Source organism: Myxocyprinus asiaticus, chromosome 20 (assembly GCF_019703515.2).
Source record: "Myxocyprinus asiaticus isolate MX2 ecotype Aquarium Trade chromosome 20, UBuf_Myxa_2, whole genome shotgun sequence".
Taxonomy (NCBI): domain Eukaryota; kingdom Metazoa; phylum Chordata; class Actinopteri; order Cypriniformes; family Catostomidae; genus Myxocyprinus; species Myxocyprinus asiaticus.
Window position 1 is genome coordinate 31,073,069 of NC_059363.1, and position 21,739 is coordinate 31,094,807.

The following is a 21,739-nucleotide window of genomic DNA, read 5'->3' on the forward strand; positions in this document are numbered from 1 at the left end:
CAGGACAGAATGGCGGCTCTTTTGGAATCGTTACTGCATGATAAAGTTGAGTTCAGCAAGGTCTTGCTCTGGCTCAGAGGACAACATGTAAGTGTTTGCATTTTACTTTCATCGCACCGCGCAGTATTTTATGTGTAATGCTGTGACGTGTCACTGTCATTGTGTGGCGGAGAGAGAGAATGTTGTTTTTCTGAACCTGGGCCGCTAATGGAAAGCTACGTTAGCAACACTACGCACACATTACGAGTCACATTATTTGATTTTTGCTTATTTACAGTTTTGTTTGTGAGTTAGATTTAAGGTTTAAGTTTAGACAGCTATTAAAACCACACAGAACCTCAAGTAACAAGGAAAAACACTGTCATTAACATTACTCGGTTCGTAAAGTTTTATATATTGTTAAAAAAAAGTACATTGTTTTAGTTACAATTTTTTTTTTTCATAGTATAATGTTATATGTGGTATAATTGATTATGATTTTTTTTTATAATACTCGAATTTCAGTATGGATTTCTTTTGTTATGAAGATGAAGGGGTAAATTATAATATGCAGTAATGAATTTTCATAATAAAGTTGTGAATATCTTTATTATTTAAAAAATCAAACAATATCTATAAATATGGAAAAATATTATATAATATATAGTTGTACTCACTACTTTAATGTTTTATTTTTTGAAATCTGCTATGCTCATTTTTACTTTTGATATTTTAACTAGTTATAAGTAATTAATTATATAATCATACCACGTATTTAAGTACGTAGATGTTTGTTTTTGTCTTGGCAGGCTTGTGAAGCTCAAGATCTCTCGATAAAGGTTGGGAGACAGGAATTCGTGCCTTACCTGTTAAATTTTTTGCGGGACCAGAGCAGTCACACACTGACCCATGGCCCCACCACACCTGCCAAGACCCCCAGCACTTCCAGATCTGTCCGGACTCAGGGTTCCTCTGAGCGAAGAGGCAACAAATCCACACCTGTCCAGGGTCTGCGGAGTGCCAGCCGTGTCCAGCTCTTCTCTCCTGCTCCATCCGTGTCCCCTGTGGCTAGGAGGAATGAGCAGGAGACCCCTTTCACTGGCTCTCAGTGTTTGAGTGGTGTCAGCGCCATGAGCAGCCCCTCTTTTAGCTCTGTCTGGAGCCCTGCTCCCCGGAGCACACCCTCGGAGCGACGCTCCGCCCAGCGTCACAGTCTCGGCGACTTCATGATGTCACCCCCAGAGACCCAGCCCAGCCCCTCCGCACAGCAGCACAAGGGCCGCAGGAGGAGTGGGGGGTTTGGGGGGTGTGCACCCAGCAGACAGACAGGGAGTCGTGGTTCCATGTCGGATGATGTAGGTCGTTGGGATGGAAGCGGCAGGAGGAGTAGAGGCGTGGGGAGGGTTGAACATGTGTCACCACCCACACAAGTGCAGCTTAACTTTAACAATTTGGAAGACTTTCCTCCAGTGGGTGCTGCACAGGCTTCACCAGTGTGAGTGTTGATACATTTCAGCTTTGCACAGGTTTTGAATATTCTAGTGTTGTTGTGTTAATGGTGTTAAGCTTAGGAGCTTGAGAATATGAAGCAGTATTTATTCAGACCATAGGCATGTCCAGGGTTCCCATGGTCATGGAAACCTGTGAAAAATCATAGAAATTAAATAAAACAATGAATAAAATCTTAAGAAGTTGTGGAGTTTTCTACAGTTAATGTCAATTTTGTGAATGTTACAGTGTATGTCAAATTCTTTTGACATTGAGCTTTTAATACTTAGCAACCTCTATAATCCAGAAAGCACAAAAGCTGGGAAAAGTCACAGAAAAACTGGAAAGTCATTGGTCAAAAATGTGTGGGTAACTCTGAATGTCTCTGAGATTTCCTGAGTTCAAATAGTTGTTTGGAAATGTCAAGCAAATGCTAAATATTTTCAGTGTAATGTGAACTTCCAATTTGTACATTCCTATTTCTTTTCTAGACAAACAAAACCATCCCGGCGAATTAACCCAACCCCAGTGAGTGCAGAGCGGCCTAACTCTAAACCCAAGAGCTGCTTCACATCCACCCCGCTCAGCTTACCTGCCAGCCCCCCTGTCATTCCAGAGACTGCTGGAGCCCAAGTGAACTGTGAAAGTTCCCACAATCTGCAGGAAGAGAGAGAGCTGCTCAGGAGAGAAAGGTAGATTGGGGTTGTGAAAATGAATTTAAACCCCCACTGAATTGTTGGCGCATGACACACGGTTGCCAAATTTCTACCGGTTTATCGTGTCTACCGGTATATCGCCCACCCCATATATATGTATATACCTTGAGGCGGATGGGCTTCAACAGCAGAAGACCACGTCGGGTTCCACTTCTATCAGCCAAGAACAGAAAGCTGAGGCTGCAGTGGGCCTACCATCTGTGTACCTCAGCAGAAATCAAGATTCATCAGACCAAGCTATGTTTTTCCAGTCTTTGACTGTCCAGTTTTGGTGAGCCTGTGCCCTCTGCAGCCTCAGCTTTCTGTTCTTGGCTGAAAGAAGTGGAACCCGACGTGGTCTTCTGCTGTTGTAGCCCATTCGCCTCAAGGTTTGACATGTTGTGCATTCTGAGATACTATTCTGCTCACTACAGTTGTACAGAGGTGTTATTTGTGTTTCCGTAACCTTTCTGTCAGCTCGAACCAGTCTGGCCATTCTCCGTTGACCTCTCTCATCAACAAGGCGTTTCCGTCCACAGAACTGCCACTTACTGGATGTTTTTTGTTTTTGGCAGTATTCTGAGTAAATTTTAGAGACTGTTGTGTGTGAAAATCCCAGGAGATCAGCAGTTACAGAAATACTCAAACCAGCCCATCTGGCACCAAAAATCATGTCACGTTTGAAATCACTGAGATCACATTTTTTCCCCATTCTGATGGTTGATGTGAACATTTACTGAAGCTCCTGACCCGTATCTGAATGATTTTATGCGTTGCACTGCTGCCACACGATTGGCTGATTAGATAACCGCATGAATAAGTAAGTGTACTGGTGTACCTAATAAAGTGGTCACTGAGTGAATATTTAAGAGGAAGTGTATATGTTTAGTGCTAAAACATTTTCACCATTTCTAATCACCTTTTAGCTATTTTGCAGCTCTTTTAAGTATTCTTTGAACTGCAAAGAAAAGGAGTTTTTTTGAAAGTACCAATATTCCATATAGTTTCTAAATTAATATGTGCTAATAAAAACTGCTAAAACTCATGGAAAACCTGGAAATATCAGATAATTTTCAAGTTCTGATTTCCAAGTGGACAAGTCATGTAAATTCATGTCAAAAAACATGGGAACTTAATTATCATTTTACAAATTTTAGAAATATAGTTTAAAAGTTTTGAAGCAGTGTTATTATAGTTTTGGATGTTTAATTTGGTTTTTATTTCCATTTGATATCAATCTGTCATTCCAAATTAGTTTTTGTTAGTTTTCACAGGTTGTCTGTTAGTTTTAGTTTTGTTTTCGTTTTCTCAGTTTCAGTTTAGTAAATGTAATTTTTTTAAATTTAAGTTATTTTAGTTTTAGTATTTTTCATGGCTGCCAAAGCAGAATCATTTACTGGTATCATTTAAAAATGTCTAATATCATTCCATTTCTCAGGGCAGTCTTGTTACATGTGTCTATTTGTATTATCGTGTTTAATTTGGATTATAAATGTTGCAGATTTTTTTAACATAGGGTGAATATTGGTAAAGTGACAAAGGACATTTAAACTTGATTCCCACTGTATCCATATGAATTTCCTTAGATGACTACAAATCATTTCTTAACTAATCTTTGGGAAGTAAACAATTAAAGGGATAGTTCACCCAAAAATGAAAATTCTCATCATTTGCTCACCCTCATGCCATCCCAGATGTGTATGACTTTCTTTCATCTGCTGAACACAAAGATTTTTAGAAGAATATCTCAGCTCTGTAGTTCCATACAATGCAAGTCATCACGGTACAAAACCTTGAAGCTACAAAAAGCACATAAAGGTAGCATCCTTTTTTACTGTAAATCTTGACATCAGCAGTCTCATTTGCGATTGTTTCTGTAGATTGCAATTGCAAGATTTATAGTGAAAAAGGAGTTACATTTTTGGTCTATTCTCATCCAAAACCAATTAGATTTCTTCAGAAGACATGAATTAAACCACTTAAGGGCTACGTTATGTTGCCTTTATGCGCTTTATAATCTCCACGGCATCCACACACAACTCACCGCGTGCCCCACCGAGAGCGAGAACCACATTATAGCGATCACGAGGAGGTTACCCCATGTGACTCTACCCTCCCTAGCAACCGGTCCAATTTGGTTGCTTAGGAGACCTGACTGGAGTCACTCAGCACACCCTTTACATCTCAGTATTAAGAATTTCTTCATTTTTGATTTTGTCTGATGTAGAAGTCATCATAAGTATTCTTCAAAGGTATAATGTCAGGTTATGTGTGTTTAGATCATAATTAAAAGTGCCAAGAAATGTACAATTTCCAAGTGTCCCAAAACTAAAACTGAAATGAACTCGAGATCATTTTTATTTTTATTTTAGTTAACCAAAATGGTTTTAGTTAGTTTTTATTGTAGTTTTAGTTAACTTGAATAACACTGTTTTGAAGTACAGCATATCACACTGCTTCACATATCATGTCAACCATCCATTTGCTTACTGCTTTAATTAGTTCCCTGTTTCTCGGTTTTCACTTCTGTTCTCCTCTCATCTTCTCTAGGTCTAAACTTGCTCAGCAGACTAGCTCTCCACAGAAAGCCACCACTACCATCTGCACCCCAACCAAAACAGTTCAAAGACAAGGGTTGAAAGTGACCCCTGACCCCCAAGCACCTTACCCTGACCCTGACAAAGTCACACAATCTGCAGAGCTGGACCTGTTATCTGAATTGTATTGTACCTGCATTTCAGGTGAATGAACTGCAGAGGGTACTGTATACAGCCAAATTCATTCACAGCTAATCAAAGTTTGGAGTTACACTGTGGAAAATGTGATTAGGTTTGTTTCAGAAATTGGCTGATGGAAAAATAAATGTATTTAACATTGTTATGATTCATGACCCAGTTGGCTTATTATCGATAAATAATTCAGCCTTATTACTGAATCAGTTGCGACATAGCAATATCTAAAATACTCCTTTACATAAACATACATGAATATTTAGGTTTATGTTGTAATGAATGTGAATGTGTTTTGGTTCTAGAGAACCTGGTTCCGTGTGTGTTCCTAGAGCTGTTCTTTGTGCTGCAGCTCTTGACATCTCGTGGTGTATCTGTCTCTGAATCTGCTGAGGAGGGAGTCGGTGTGTGTAAAAACAGTCCGGGTGAGCTTGATCACGTGTCCATTTACATGTTTATTTAATGCTTTAAGGTTTTTTAACTCTTACATATTACTTTTACATATTGTAAATAATGTGTTGATTCACACTAATGTGTTTAAGTAGTACTGAGTTTGTGAGTCTTTTTGAGTGATTCATTAAAAGAACTGTCTCTTAAGAGTCATCCATTTGTGAATCGGACTGCACTGTTCTCACTGTCTGTTTGTTTTTTGCATGCATCTAATTGTGCTATTGTGCCAGAGCCTCTCATATCATTTCTCAATCATATTCATTTCAGACTGTAAGCTCACAACTCTGGTAAAATGCTCAGTAATGTCTTAAAGAAAATACATGGGGAAAAAGAGCCAAGACAAACACTGGCACTTGCACTGCAGGAAGCAGAGATGCAGATTCTTGCTGTTTTTATGGAATCACAATTTGTAAAGAAGATAAATTCATTAAACATGTCTTTACTGTTTCAGAAGTGAATAAATTAGACTTGTCTGTTTTTAATATTTAAGAGAATGGATCTCACTTTTTCCACTTCTGTTCATTTCTGTTTTTGCAGATGTGCTGGAGAGGGCTTACCTGGGAAATGTGCACAACTGTGTGTATTTTGCTGTGAGAGTCCTGGAGAATCAGTTTGAGTGAGTTTGACAATATATCATTACTGCTTGCTGCCTGTAATCAGTCAAAGGGTGCCTGACTCTGTCCTCTGTTCAATCAGGTTGCTGTCACACTTGGACAAATGCACTCTACGGCTTCTGTCTGAGAATGAGAGAGTGGCAGCTTTCTCCCCAGCCCTCAGAGATCGCCTGGCACAAGCTCAAGACAACTGCACAGCCAAGGTATGCATTCATCGAAAAGCACTCAAAAACAAACTTTCTCATTGATTGTCTTTGAAAGCTCCATTCTGAATCATGTCCTCACTTCCTCAGGTGCTGCCCACTCCACCTTTGTTCATTCACTCAGTCCCATTCCAGCCCGCCACAGACAACCGCTCCAATTTCACCAGTGACAGGGCCTTCCACACCTTCAAAAAACAGAGGTACAACAAGACTCGTTTCTACAGTTGTCTTCTGTATGAGAGAGATGTGAAATATGTGATATGTTTCAGGGCATTGATTGGTTCTGTTGGCTGAAATTAGATGATTCATGGTGTGTTTTTCACTGCTGTTGTAGGGATGTGTTCTACGAGCTGCTCAGAGAGTGGGAAGACTCTCATAAAGAGCCTGGCTGGGATTTTGAGGCTGCATTAGGCAATAGAGTCAGGTGAGGTTTCTTTATAGTATTAAAGGGTACATACAATTATATGTATGTCCAGCCATATCACCCTGTTGCTCAAGACTGGTTGCCTACTGAAGCTAAGCAGGGCTGAGCCTGGTCAGTACCTGGATGGGAGACCTCTTGGGAAAATTAAGGTTGCTGCTGGAAGAGGTATTATGGAGTCCAGCAGGGGGTGCTAACCCTGCGGACTGTGTAGGTCCTAATGCCCCAGTATAGTGATGGGGACACTATACTGTAAAAAGGCACTGTCCTTTGGATGAGACGTAAAACCGAGGTCCTGACTCTCTGTGGTCATTAAAAATCCCAGGACACTTCTCGAAAAGAGTAGGGGTGTTACCCCAGTGTCCTGGCCAAATTCCCCCCATTGGCCTTTATCAATCATGGCTTCCTAATAATCCCCATCCATTAATTCGCTCTATAACTCTACTCTCTCCTCTCCATCAACAGCTGGTGTTTCTGCATCATGTAGGTGGATGCTGCACACTGGTGGTGGTTGAGGAGATTTCCCTGTTCACTATGTAAAGAGCTTTGAGTGTAGTGTCAGAAAAGCGCTATATAAATGTAACATTCATTCATAGAGGATTTTACCTGCTCTTTTAAAATCAAAGAGTTGGCTATACTATGTAGACATACTTTAAATGCTAAATATAAAAACTATGTTGCAAAATTGGTGTGTTCAAAAATCGTCATAGTGTTGACGTCAGAGCTGTAACTACATTAAGATGATAAATACATTTTAGGTTCTTCTCTGGTTATTGCACAGTCAGCGTCCTACTATGTAGTCCGTTCCCTGTCAAGCACCAGCAATATAAACAAAGATGTCACAGTCATAAGAAGTTGGTAGTGTAAATGGGCTGTATGCAGTGCATTAGAAGAATAGAAATATGGACTTACATTTTTTTTTTTGTGCATTAACTGCGTCCTTGTTGAATGTCAAGCATATTAAAATATACTTAATGGAACAATGCTACATAAGTGTAGAATGAGAGTGTTGGCTGAAATTTGATTACAGGATGATGGTCAGTCAGCTCACCGCAGCAGGAAACCATTCTCACTTTGCCAGACTCTTCCAGAAGCAGCTGATCCAGGTGAGCCAGAATGGCTGATTACATTTCACATTTTCTCTTATTTCCTCTTATTCTCTTTCTTACCATCATGTATGCACTCTCTCTTTCTCCAGATGTGTAAGGGTCCTTGTCAGCTGGGCTTTTCCAGTGATGCCCCTGATGCCGACCTGCTGAGCATGCTGGGAGCAGACAGCTTAGGCCGTCTGAAGCGACTGCAGCAGCGTCTGGTCCAGCCTCAGGGACTCATTGGTCCCTGCCCTCCACCGTCCTTCCCTGGACATCAGGAGTTCTTTAAAGACTTCCTTCGGATAGCCAGCTGGTGAGACCGTCTGCATGAAGAGAACTGCTTGTTGTTTCAAAGTAAAAGTTTTCATGATGTCATTATGTTGGCTCTAATTCCTGTTCTCTTTGTATCAGCTGCCAGCTAAACCAGCACCTGAAAGACGGTCTGTGTCAGCAGCTGCTGAAGCTAGATGAGGTGTCAATCCTTGGCCTAGATGCCAGCCCAGCACGGGGAGAAGAGAATGGCGATGGAGACATGGAGCAACAGGTTGGAGTAGAGAGCAAAATAACCCAAAATGATCCAAAGTAACCAGGGACTATAAATGGGTTTAAAACAACACATTTTTTATGGGGGTTCTCTCTGTGTCAGGACGAGAAGCAGCATTTCTCCACTGTGCTCCTTACGGCTCGGCTGCTGGCTAAGTTTCTGGGTTTCATCTCCTTCCTGCCTTACCAGACCTCTGAGGCTCCATCGAGAGACATTCAGGATGCTGCAATCACTCTGCGTATTAAGGTACTGTAAACATTGTTTGAAGGCAGTGAATTCTGTGCTTACAAGTCAAATATTTGTCCAAAATTAGTTTCATCTGTGAATGAAACTCAGAGTTCTCCAGTGCTGGATGTGTGTGCGGTGTTGAGGAGTTCTATGCACAGAAGATGCACTGTTTTGACGGTACCCTGGTTGGTGGAGTTCCTGTCTATGCTGGACTACACTGGCCCATTTTTGCCTTGTTACAGGACCGCCTTGTGCCTGCTGCTCCACATCTACAAGTAAGTTTATTGCACGCTAGGGCTGGACTATAGCTAAAAAAAAAATTCAGCTTTAACAGATATTCAGTATATTTCTTTCTTTTTTTTTACTCTGAAATAGTTTTGAAAGATGATTTATTTTTATTTTTTTATTTTTATTTTTTTTTATTCCCTATCAGAGGAACATCATTTATCAACCAACCATCCTTTAATGTCCATTAGATTGTCCATTCAAGATGTACAATACAGTCAAAAAAATCAAAGAAAAAAAGAATAAAGGCATTTTTTCCACACTGTGTTTTACTACATAAACAAGGAAAAATTATATTTAAAATATCACCTGCCACACAGCGTTGCTAATTGCACTCCAATTGTCTGGTGGAAACACAGAAATTGAAGATAAATTGTGCCCCTAGTGTCACTGTAGTGACGACCCGGGTTCGATTCTGCCTTTTTGTCCCACTTTTTCCCATCCTGTTTCCTGTCTCCACTCTTAAAATTTCCTTTAATACTATTAATAAATAAAAAATCATTTGACGGTTGATTTCCTCACAGTGATTTGGTGACAGTGGGGGAGTTGAGAGAAAGGTTTGAGTAAAATTATCCATGGTTTTACTATAAAATTGTAATAACCATGTGTTTTGGTGGATACCATAGTTTTAATGCAATTAACTATGGTGATACTACAGTAATATGGTGTTAATATAGTAACCATGTTTAATTTTGTGGTTACTATGATTTTACTACAAAATATCATGGTGATACTATTTACTGTAGTGATACCATGGTTAATTTTTGTAAGGTAAGGTTAGGGTTAGGTTTAGGGGTTGCTATGTGGGAATAAACATGCAGTGATGCCCCTGTACTGTATGGTAGTATTTAATTAAGGGTGCAAATAGCATCTGCCTTAAAAATGATACCAAATAATTTTTATGTGCATGCATCAACATAACCATACATTGTAATAAACAGCATTATACCAACATGAATATTTTTACTAAACCCATTGCAAACCATCTCATTGCACTATCTGGTACCTTTATATTATTAATATTTATATAACAAAACTAATCGGTGTAATTGTGCTTTTAGTTTTTGTTAAAAGTTTGTTTGTTTCTTTGTGTGTGTGCGCATGTGTTTTAGGAGGATGGTACTGGGTCGGGAAGGAGAGTTGTGTTATATGAACCAGCTGCTCATAGTGGCAATGCTGGGCTGGCTTTTTCAGGTGAGATGTGTTTAAAAAGAAACACCTCTAGATAAATAAAATTAGAGAGATTGCAAATAGCACCTTTCTTGCATTCTCTCTTTCAGATCCCTGTTTTCCCTGAAGATCTCTTTTTCAGTACAGATCTAAATGAAGAAACTGACGAACTGGAGAATAATGCTAGCGTGCAAGGACTGGTTAGTGGATCACCATGACAATTACCAAGTACAATTTGTAAATATCGATGTAAAGTTCATAATCAGATCTCATGCTCTGGATATGATTAGCTTTTTCCTTCACGGAGGAAAATACGTTTATTTAACTTTTTTTCTTTTTCCGGAGTTGGGGATGTATCTAAAACTGTATATTTACTTTTCAGGACACCATCCCACTAGTTGACCAGCAGCTTCTCTACACTTGCTGCCCTTATTTAGGTGAGGGCAAACTGTTCAGAAAAAGTTACATGCTTCTAAATTACACATTTCATGAAGCTTTGTCGAGGGTGTTGATGGAGGTCTCTCTTCTCCATTCTCTTGCCAGGGGAGTTTCGTAAACTTCTTGTTGCTTTTGTGGCTGGAAGCACATCCAAGAGTGGAGGCATCATCCGCAAGATCACCCCCACATCTGCAGAGCCGAGGGGACCATCCACAACACGCTCACAGCAGAAATTACAGGTACACTGCCAGCAAAAGTCTTCCATTTATTCACCTGTCCAGGAATTGAGAGCATGTCATCCATGTGTGTATGTCCATGTTTTTCCATATGTAGGTGGATCTGGAACAGGCCTTCTTTCACAACCAGCCCCCCTCTCTCAGACGCACTGTAGAGTTTGTTGCTGAAAGAGTGGGTTCCAACTGTGTCAAACACATCAAGTCAGTCTCCCACGAATTTCTTGGTCTTGGCTTTTATCAATGTTCGTCCATGTTAGTGAATTTAGAATTTTGCTGTTCATCATTTCATATTTTCCAAACTCTGTGTGTGTCAGGGCTACGCTTGTGTTGGAGCTCGTGCAGCGTGGAGAGAAAACTCTCAAAGATAGTTTAGGTTTGGAGGGTGTCAACACTGCCAAGCTAAACGATTCTATCTGTGCTCAGCTCAGTGATGCAGGCATGCAAGCTCTGGAGAGAGCCACCAGGTCATCAGCGCTTCTCTCTCTCTCTTTGTTGCTTATGTATCAATATCGTGATGATGGATGTGTTTTGGACTCCTTTGCATTTAACACATCCTCTCATGATAGGTTCTGCAATGAGAATGCACCTGGAGCTGTTAGAGTTCTTCTTCCTCTGGAGACCTCTCCTGCTGTGAGTATTGTGTCAATATTCATCAATTAATCAGTCAATACCCTGTAGAAAAAGAGAGATATGCTTCAGAACTGCTATATTGTGTTGTCTTTGATGGAAAGTTGTTGTACAATGATGCACTAATTTCCTGTTTGTCATTTATCATGTTTAATTTTAGAAATAAGCCTTCAAGATCACAATTAATTTACATTGTGATATAATTAATATTTTGTGGTGTGGTTTAGGTTCTGACCACAGCTGAGAGAATCACCACTCGTTTGGCCACAGAAAAGGCCTGCAGCTGGCTGTCCTCCAACATCACACGTAATGAAGCACAATTTAAGTTAGAGAAATTAAAAATGCTTCATTTAGACTTCATTTTTTCTGTCAAGTAGTATTTATAGTCATAATTGGAAATATTCTTGTTTAAATATCTCCCTCAGTGCTGCTAAAGAGGGAGTGGAAGAGTGCTTTTGAGAGGGTGATGAAGAGTGTACCCTCCTCCTCCAGTTTGGAAGCTGAAGAGGGCGAGAGAACAAGCAAAAGTCAGCAGGTCCAGAGAAGTGCCGCAGGGCTCAGTGTTGGGTCCTATTGCCCTTCAGACTGCACCCATAAAGTCCCACTGGGATCAGAAGTCATGATTGAAATGAAGGTGATTTATTGCTTATTGGGAATCGGGTTAGTTGCTTATGTATGTTACAGCGGGCTCATAGTCACTTTTATAGTGCTGAGAAAAGAATGAATGCATTTTTTTTTTCCTCCCAATTTGGAATGCCCAATCCCCACTACTTAGTAGGTCCTCGTGGTGGCACGGTTACTCACCTCAATCCAGGTGGCGGAGGACAAGTCTCAGTTGCCTCCGCTTCTGAGACCGTTAATCCACGCATCTTATCACGTGGCTCGTGCTACACTCCGTGTCCATGCACGACTTACCACGTGCCCCATTGAGAGCGAGAACCAATAATCACGACCACGAGGAGGTTACCCCATGTGACTCTACCCTCCCTAGCATCCGGGCCAATTTGGTTGCTTAGGAGACCTGGCTGGAGTCACTCAGCACACCCTGGATTCGAACTCGTGACTCCAGGGGTGGTAGTCAGCGTCAATACTCGCTGAGCTACCCAGGCCTCCATGAACGCATTTTTTAAATTTTTGCGCAGTCATCTCACACTTAGCATTTGAATGTAGAAATTGTCAAAATCCACATTTGACCAAATTTATTTTATCAAATGCCTGCAATTGTCATAATTGGGAGCAAGAACAGATTATTGTTTTAAGATATACTGCCTCCTAGGAGTCCCCCGCATATCTCCTGTTTTCGTCAGGTTGTTAAAGGAATCGTTCATCCCAAAATGATAATTTTCTCACCTTTATGCCGTCTCAATCTCATAAGACTGTCTTCCGTGGAACATAAACGAAGATACTTTAATGGAGATATGATGTCTGTTTGTCCATACAATGCGAGTGAATGGTGACCAAACTTTCAATTTCTAAAAATGACAAAAGGCAGCATAAAGATAATCCATAATACTCCAGTGGTTTAATCCATCTCTTCTGAAGCAGTCCAATCGATTTGGGGTGAGAACGGACCTAAATGTAACTCTATAACCCCGTTTCCACCTGGCATTAAGATGAGTCTCAGCTGATCCAATCACATGTGGTCAAGTGAGACACATCACTGCTTACACCTGTAAGTCATCCCCTGTGACCACTTGTGATCGGATTTGGAGGAGAGGGACTCTGTTTCATGATGACACACATCAATCACTATGTCAGTGTGTTCCTATTTGATAATAAACCGCAACAAATTCAGAAAAGACAAAAAAAAAAAAAATGGCATGTTATTTCTCCCACATGCAGCTGAAATTTAATCTAAACACAAAATCAACATTTCGAGCAGAATTGTACATTATTTTAGTGGATTACCTGTATTAACCTAAGCTTCAGATGTTCGTGTTTCTCATCTGTGTCTCTGCATGTTGATATCAGACACACTGAAGTAGATCTGTGAAGTTCTCATGTTTGTGTGTGTGTGTGTGTGTGTGTGTGTGTGTGTGTGTATATATATATATATATATATATATATATATATGCTTTTTTTTAATTTTCTGATCAGACAGTTATTTCCTTTTTAAACCGTTCGTAACTGACAAAGTTTAAACTCGTTTTAGCACAGCGGTTGATTGACAGGTGAGGGGAGGCGCTTCGCTGCTGCCAGGATGCATTCAGGACGGATTAGCATTTAGACATCAAATGTGATGCGTTCAGATGCGTTTTTGACCACATACGAATGTGGTTTTTGTGATCCGATCACAAATCTTTGTAGACCCTGTTTAGACCTGTATTTAGCGCTGACCACATGTGATCCGATCACCAAAAACACATCTTAATACTAGATGGAAACGGGGCCTATAAGTTTACTGAACATCTTGCCATTGCAGACTATAGGCACGATTATGATTTTTTGGAGCTGAAAGTTTGGTCACCATTCGCTTGCTTTGTATGGACTAATACAATGCAAGTGAAATACAATATATTTCATATAAAATCAATATCATATAATTATTGGGTCAACTATTCCTTTAAAGTGGAAAAAAGTTAGATTTTGTGTTATTTTGCAATGACAAATTTACATTCCACAATTCCACGCATATGTGTGACCTAAAGTCTCTGAATTCTGACTTTATTTCTTTATGACTTTGTCTCATAATTACACCTGAAAAACTATTTTTTTTTACTTCTGGTAGCTCCAACTTTATATTTTGTGAATGTGACTGTGTCAAGATGCTGATAAACACGTATTTAAAGGTGCTAAATGTAAGATTGACAAAGCGTTTGAAATGGGTACTGCAGTACAAATTAAAAAATATTGGAGAGTTGTGCGCCCCAGACTCGAAGGTCATGCGGGTTGCCAGAATGTTGACATGCAAATTAGCCAACTCGGCATCCGTTTTAAAGGATTTCTGGGCTTTCAGCTGTCTCCATCTTCCAAAGGCATCTCCAATATTTATCCTTGTTTTACTACGCCTCTGGTTATGGTGGTTTTTAGACGGATGCCGAGGCTTTCTTTGTAGGGTGGAATCTGTTACCTCTGATCCAGTTCGTTTGCTGGCTAACATGGCTACAGCATGCAGTGTTGTTTGCCTGCAAACTTGTTCAAATCTGGCTACCCGGTGGTGTCCAAATACTATTGGTGAGTGGGCAGTGAGCGGGATCACACAGGCCAAAACATAAACAGAAATTCCGTCCTGGAATGGAAACTTCAAAGTAGAATATACTGGCTGTGGCATTGTTATCGGAGAAGCAAGTATTTCAACTTAGCATGTTTCCTAATTATCTAATGACATATTATGGTCATTTTATGATTTAGTCCAGTAAAAATATTACATATAGCACCTTTTAATGTAGGTTTGCTCTATACTGCTGCAAAATTTTTGGTAATGTTCAAATAATGAGAAATCGCATGGCAAAATTAAGAAATAAAGTTTTTTGATGTTTCAGGAGGTTCTAAGTGTTGCTGTAGGACCCAGGTCTGGTGAAGAAGTCTTCACTGCACATCAGATTGAGTCCCTACTGGACAAAGTGGGACAGACACTTGGATGCAGAAAAGTATTCAAACCCCCACTACTCACCTCCTCCTGTTACTGATCATTAACACATCAATAATCACATAAAAGTTATGTAGACCAGGACTTTTCAAACTTCGGTGGAAATTTTGACATTATTTGACATTATTACTGTTTCATTTTGAAATCATTAGATTAATCATGATTATTATATTGTATTGACAGCCATAGTAAGAAATAACATTAAATTGGCAAGGGCTGAAACGATTAGTCGACATTATCGACAACGTCGACAATAAAAAAAATTGCCAACAATTTTTTGTTGTCGAATATCCGTTTGATCTCATTTAACGTAACATGAGATCACATTAAACTGTAATGATGATGCACGAGAGCAGCACTGCAGCTCGTGCCTGACTGAGGAGAGGAAGAAAACCGCTCACAGCCCAGACGCACTCTAAACTTTCCAAACAGCTTCAGTTGATGTAGATCACATCAGAAGTATGAGGGAATTATGCAGAAATATGTAGTATAGCTGACTACCACCCCTTGACTCCAGGGGTGGTAGTCAGCGTGTTTACTCACTGAGCTACCCAGGCCCCCTGACATTTCACATTCTTAAAATAAAGTAGTGATCCTAAGACAGGGCATGTTTTCTACAATTAAATGTCTGGAATTGTGAAAAACTGAGTTTAAATGTATTTGGCTAAGGTGTATGTAAACTTCTGACTTCAAATGTATATAGCACTTTTCACAATAAATATAAATATTTTAAGTAAAATATTTTAATTATATTTATTTATTTATTTTTAATTGAATTGAGAATGATTCTTTACACATGTAACATCATAAGAATAACATCACTTCAGCATAAGGAAGATACGCTTTCAACCTTAGAAGTGAATATTTTCCAGATAATATTTTAGTAATATATTTTGGCTTTAGCACAATGACAGTTATTTATTTTTGCAAAATCTTTATAATATCACGTTTACTACTTTTCTCACACAGGTGGTCCCTTGCATGGGTTCTTGGCATTAAAAAGTTTGAAAACCCCTGATAGACCATTCATCATTTTTGGTAGTTTTGTTATTTTGTACTGTTTGTCTGTCCCACACCCTCTCTCCAATGTTTGGTGTTTTCTAGCTCCTTTCGCCTGTAGTCGAGCAGATGCTGTTGCGTTGTACTGTCCAGCTGGCCTGCAAAATCGGTGAGAGAGCAATTAAGGGAAACTTAAGAACATCTTAAAATCAATACTGGATATGATTAATGTCTTATTGTGTCTATTTGTGTGTTCAGTGTCTGGAGAGCTGCCACTGGTGTCCTCAGCTGAGGGGAACAAGAGATCTGCTCTTCTGGAGAAGTTTTTGCCTCTGTGGGGTCGGACTCCCACTCCTTCTGTACCTTTGCACCTCCTCCTCAGTGAACCCACTTTCACTGGCATTTTCAGGGCCACAGACAGTGAGGTAAACAGCTTTGATGAAGACTGGTGGTAGAACACTGAAGTTGTGCTGAACTGTTTAAAATCCAGTGTGCAGTTGATGCATGTAAGGTAATATATCTGGTTGTTGATAAACAGTGGTATCATTTAATTTTACAGAGGACTGACTACCTGTTTCTGATCAGACGGCTTATAGAAACTGGTCTTCTGAGAGAGGAGGAAGTGGGCTCCCACTGGTCGAAGTTGTCAGCATTATCTTGGCCAGAGGTAATTTATGTGTTATGTACTTCATTTTAAAATGTCTTCATTAGACTGATTAACATTATTTAATATTCATTAGTTAATAATTTGGGCTTGGAAAATTAACACGTTAATTTCTGCGATTTAATAGTTGACTTTTTAACATAAATTAGCGTAATTAATCCAGTATCTGTTTTTGCTTTTTTCACTTCCTGAAACTTCACTAATGTTTTTCCCCACTCCTTGTGGGTAAAATTGGCATATAGAAATTTCCAGAAGGTACACGCTAGACTGCACATCCTAGCACAGAATCTGATTTTGTGGAGCAGTGCATGTTAGACACATGTCCTGGGCGTAATAAACATGGGAGCGGATTTACTGTATGGAGAATGGAGACTTCACCCGCAAGCAGTGAACCAGGTGTGGGAGAGATACGGACAAGCTGCCGTATCTCTTCCTGTCCCCCTAAAACGCTCACTCACTGTCATCTGAACCAGTGTCAAAAGCGAAACCGCATGAGAGAGACCCAGCGTGTGCGCGATAGAGACTGAAGGGGACCTGGCTGTTCAGCAAGCTGCAGCCAGGTATACTTGTAGAGACTGAATGGCAGCCAGAGAAAATAATATTTTTGAGATTTTAAACTTAAAATTATACTAGCAAATTAAACTATAGCATTGAATTTGTTTAATATCTGTTTGTGTCTAATAATGCACACTTAGCTTTCTCTTGACAATAAAGCTTGATATGAATTGAATCTGACCATTTGATCCTTAAATTCCAATGGAAAATGGCAGAGGATTTTGCCCAACTTTTAATTACAACATGTCCACTGATTTTATGGCATGTATACATACATACATGTATACATGTATTAAAGATTTATACCTGTAAAAATGTGTCTTATTAACTATCTGCAAAAAACTGAACATTTTAATATTAACATATTTAAATAATTAAAATAAATTAACTAACCAATTTCTTGCAAGTTCTTTGAGACAAATTGAAAATGATATTTTTTTCAATGTTCGTTGTCATGTACCATGAACCATGATTAATCGCAATTAAACACGAAACAACTGTGATTTAATTAGTTATAGAAATTCATCTGCTCACAGCTCTTTTAATAATATTTCAATATGATTATATTTATTCTTGTTTAATTATCATTTAACTGATTTATAATATTTAACATTAATGAGCTTAGGGACAACTTATGAATATGAAGTCATGTTGTTTTTGCTTTGTAGCCTTCCTGGAGCAACCAGAAACAATCCCAATTAATTTGCATGAACCATGCCTTTTTTCTGCCATTTAAATCAGTTAGGACTACTAGGTGAACGTCACAGCTTTTTAATATTCATGAAGCTTCACCACAGGGTTTATGTATTTGGTTATAAAATGTCTCATTAGTTCTTTACTCTTAAGGCTATAGTGTATTTTTCTGTACAGAGTTAACTCCTCTTTTTCTCTTGTAGGAGTCTGTAGAGAAGTTTCAGCAGCTCTCTCTGGCCAACCAGTTCCCATTGCCTTCAGTGCCAAACTACAGGGACGTACTGCATGTCTCTCAGTGACCACAAGGGGCACACAGCAGCCTAAATTTCCAACTGTTAACGCACATCTCCGCCAAAACAATTGTACTAATTGGCAGTGATGCATATTTTAACAACAAGAAATGTTGAAATCATATATGATAAAAAAAAGTCTGATTTATTGTTATTGTAACTGAAAAAATAACGCTAAGCTGGTAAACCAGTCCTTCATAGTTTTTAAACCATCTTTAAAACTCATTTATAGGGTAAATTTCAGTGGGACTTTGCCAGTTCTTTCTACTCACAATGCTTTCTCTCTTAGTCATTTGCACCATGTCACTCTATTTATTTGTTTTAAGTGTTTGATTCTGCCAAGATCTTACCTAATATTTGATTGTTGCCTTTACTGCCGCTTGTTTGTTGCTTTGTGATTATGTGTGCTTCTCTTTGTTTGTGTTTCCCATTGTCTGTATATATGTGAAAGTTGAGTTTAAAAGCATCTGATTTGCACTTGTAATAGACTTTGTTCATGTTGGACAATGTTATTATCAGTTCATTTTAAACTGCTCTATGTAATAAAATATACTTTTGTGCATTTTTTAGAGTATCTTTAATTATGGGTTATTTTATTAAAATTAATATTACACGGAATCTTAAAGCGGATGCTGCTGGAGGCCTGGGTAGCTCAGCGAGGATTGACACTGCTTACTACCCCTGGAGTCCCGAGTTCAAATCCAGGGTGTGCTGAGTGACTCCAGCCAGGTCTCCTAAGCAACCAAATTGGCCTGGTTGCAAGGGAGGGTAGAGTCACATGGGGTAACCTCCTTGTGGTTCTCACTCTCAATGGGGCTCAGTGGAGAGTAGCATGAGTCTCCACATGCTGTGAGTCTCCTGTGTCATGCACAGCGAGTCACGTGATAAAACGCGCGGATTGAATGTCTCAGAAGTGGAGGCACCTGAGACTTGTCCTCCACCACCCGGATTGAGGTGAGTAACCGCGCCACCACGAGGACCTACTAAGTAGTGGGAATTGGGCATTCCAAATTGGGAGAAAAGGGGATAAAATAAATGCATGCCATCAGGCTAGAATTTCTCAACCGGCCTTTGTTTTCATGGGTATAGTTTCCTGCTATTAAGAATGCTGAGTCTATGAATATTAATTATGACCAGAACGAATCCTAATTAATATTCATGTGCCATGCCGTATCAAAGTAGAAGTCTCGCGCCAGTCTTTCAGCCAATCAATAAGGACAACTGAGAAGCTCATCAGATGTAATTAATATTCATGAGCAAAAGTCTTCACCATAGTAGGATTCGTAACCTCCCCTCACGGAGAGACAGCAGGTAGTTTCAGCGCAGTTCAACTGCGACCGCGGCTTCACGATGTGCTCCGTGATTATCTAGACGATATCAATAACATGGCCAGAAAGACTTCGGATAGATTTCCTCATTCTGGTCGGCGCAATTCAGGACACTGGAGGGACTTAATAAATGGACTATAGCGGACAGGTGAACTGCATTTCATCGTTTCCCTCCGTCCTGTGTCAAACGAATGGCCAACGTGAAAGTCGCGATTCGAGTTCGTCCCCTGAACTCCAGGTATGACAAGTTTTCATGGTCTTATATTGTATGAAACTGATTGTTAAAGAGCATGAGACGTAGTGTTCAATGGAGTCCATAAACAGCCTTAAGTTGTTGGTACTGTTGCTATGTCAGGGAAAAGAGCTGCGCTGAAGTGTTTTTGTGCACAGCTGAAACAAAAGAAGAGCTACTGTCTGACCTCTTCGTATATCATATCTCATTCATTGTAATGCATGTGTTTATCTATGATGTGACTAGTTGTGCATTACCAATACATTGGAGTTCTGGCATTTATTATGGTGCTACCTGTGCATAGTAAAATTGAAAGACAGAATGCATAAGCAATGCATAATTTCACCTTGTGAGGTTGTTTTGAGCAGCAATATGGAGTGTTTGATGCCTGATACATGTACATGCATTATATGTATGATGCATTATATATGTTACTGCTTGTGTTTTATTATATGACACATGTGTTTTACTTCATGTTTTAAGTACAGCCTTTGGGGGGAACACTGATCTACAGTGTGCACCCCATGAGAGCCCAGTGCCCCACCCTCCAGCATCAGCCAAATTACTACAGTATATGGGTGCTGTGCAGGAGGGAGAGAAACTAAAGAAACTCCTCCCATATCCAGGTTGAGACAAAAAGCTGCCTCCATGTGCTAAGCCCATAGAAATGGCTTGGCCTTAGCCATTTGCCTCGAGTCTCCCTGAAGTGTGCATCACAAAGGACAACTTCATGGCTTTCCATCCCTATTGTGCAAATGAAGATCATGGGCTTTTAAGAGGCAACTGTTGGTTTGAGTTTGTGCAGCAGGAGTATGTGATATTTTCTTCTTTTGCACTTTCTGATGTTGTCAAATGGCTTATTCCTTTAAGATAATGGGTTGAAATAGTGGAGTATTCATGAGACAAGAATGCAGTTATTTATGCAACAACGTTCCTGCCGTTCATTTTGAATTTAGTGACTTTCACACTTTAAAATTAGTCGGAGATTATCACAGAAAGTTCTTAACACAAATGTGCAATTTCTCTTTACTTTATAAAAATTCTAACTACATTATCCTAAAACCACCTGTCCTCAGACCATAATTCAATATCTTATACACTCAGTGACCACTTTTTTTGGTACACCTACTTATTCATGCGATTATCTAATCAGCCAATCATGTGGCAGCAGTGCAATTCCTAAAATTATGCAGATATCGGTCAGGAGCTGGGGAAAAAGTGATCTCAGTGATTTCAGATGTGACATGATTGTTGGTGCCAGATGGGCTGGTTTGAGTATTTCTGTAACTGCTGATCTCCTGGGATTTTTTTGCACAACAGACTCTAGAGTTTACTCAGAATGGTGCCAAAAAACTTCCAGTGAGCAGCAGTTCTGCAATTGATGAGACAGGTCGATGGAGAATGGCCAGACTGGTTCAAGCTGACGGAAAGCCTACGGTAACTCGGATAACCCCTCTGTACAATTGTAGTGAGCAGAATAGCATCTCAGAATGCAGAACACGTCAAACCTTGAGGTGAATGGCTACAACAGCAGTAGACCATGTCTGTTACAGAATAACTGGCACGTATGGCACCAACAATCATGCCACAGTTGAAATCACTGAGATACATTTTTTCCCCCATTCTTATGGTTGATGTGAACATTAACTGAAGCTCCTGACCCGTATCTGAATGATTTTATACATTACACTGCTGCCACATGATTGGCTGATTAGATAATCGCATGTATAAGTAGGTGTACAGATGTACCTAATAAAGTGGTCACTGAGTGTGTGTGTATGTATATGTATGTATGTGTGTGTGTGTGTGTGTGTGTGTGTGTGTGTGTGTGTGTATATATATATATATATATATATATATATATATATATATATATATATAATATATAATATATACACACTACCGGTCAAAAGTTTTGAAACACTTACTCATTCTTTATTATAATTTTTTTCTTCACATTTTAGAATAATAGTAAAGTCATCAACACTATGGAATAACATAAATGAAACTATGAGAATTATGTTGTGACTAAACAAAATCCAAAATAAATCAAAACTGTGTTATATTTTAGCATCTTCAAAGTAGTCACCCTTTGCCTAGAATTTGCAGACATGTACTCTTGACATTTTATCAACCAACTTCTTGAGGAATCACCCTGGGATGCTTTTTAAACAGTATTGAAGGAGTTCC

General features: G+C 39.5%; 2 protein-coding genes across 4 annotated transcripts in view; both read left to right on the plus strand.

Annotated features, from left to right (window-relative positions):
- On the plus strand, nt 1–18,545 carry LOC127411299 (codanin-1-like). 3 transcript variants are annotated; one of them, XR_007892246.1, is made up of 28 exons: nt 1–87; nt 789–1,474; nt 1,959–2,159; nt 4,713–4,903; nt 5,197–5,316; nt 5,879–5,957; nt 6,038–6,158; nt 6,249–6,358; nt 6,493–6,582; nt 7,610–7,685; nt 7,778–7,983; nt 8,082–8,214; nt 8,317–8,460; nt 8,551–8,717; nt 9,840–9,921; nt 10,008–10,097; nt 10,280–10,334; nt 10,441–10,574; nt 10,669–10,772; nt 10,886–11,035; nt 11,138–11,201; nt 11,426–11,504; nt 11,624–11,832; nt 14,682–14,789; nt 15,893–15,956; nt 16,046–16,293; nt 16,373–16,454; nt 17,903–17,963. XR_007892246.1 is itself a non-coding variant. In XM_051646772.1 (28 exons), the coding sequence occupies exons 1-28, from the start codon at nt 10–12 to the stop codon at nt 17,996–17,998; spliced, it is 3,912 nt and encodes a 1,303-aa protein (XP_051502732.1). In that variant the 5' UTR covers nt 1–9; the 3' UTR covers nt 17,999–18,545. The 3 variants fall into 3 exon arrangements, 1 of the variants encoding a protein (XP_051502732.1); XR_007892245.1 differs by having other exon boundaries at nt 16,046–16,298; nt 17,903–17,955; XM_051646772.1 differs by having other exon boundaries at nt 16,046–16,212; nt 16,347–16,454; nt 17,903–18,545.
- Nucleotides 18,546–19,447: 902 nt separating this feature from the next.
- Nucleotides 19,448–21,739, plus strand: part of LOC127411099 (stAR-related lipid transfer protein 9-like) — a 51,218-nt gene continuing 48,926 nt past the window's right edge. Inside the window, exon 1 of the mRNA XM_051646465.1 lies at nt 19,448–19,555. Coding sequence (XP_051502425.1) covers nt 19,448–19,555 — 108 coding nt within the window. The remainder of the gene's footprint in view (nt 19,556–21,739) is intronic.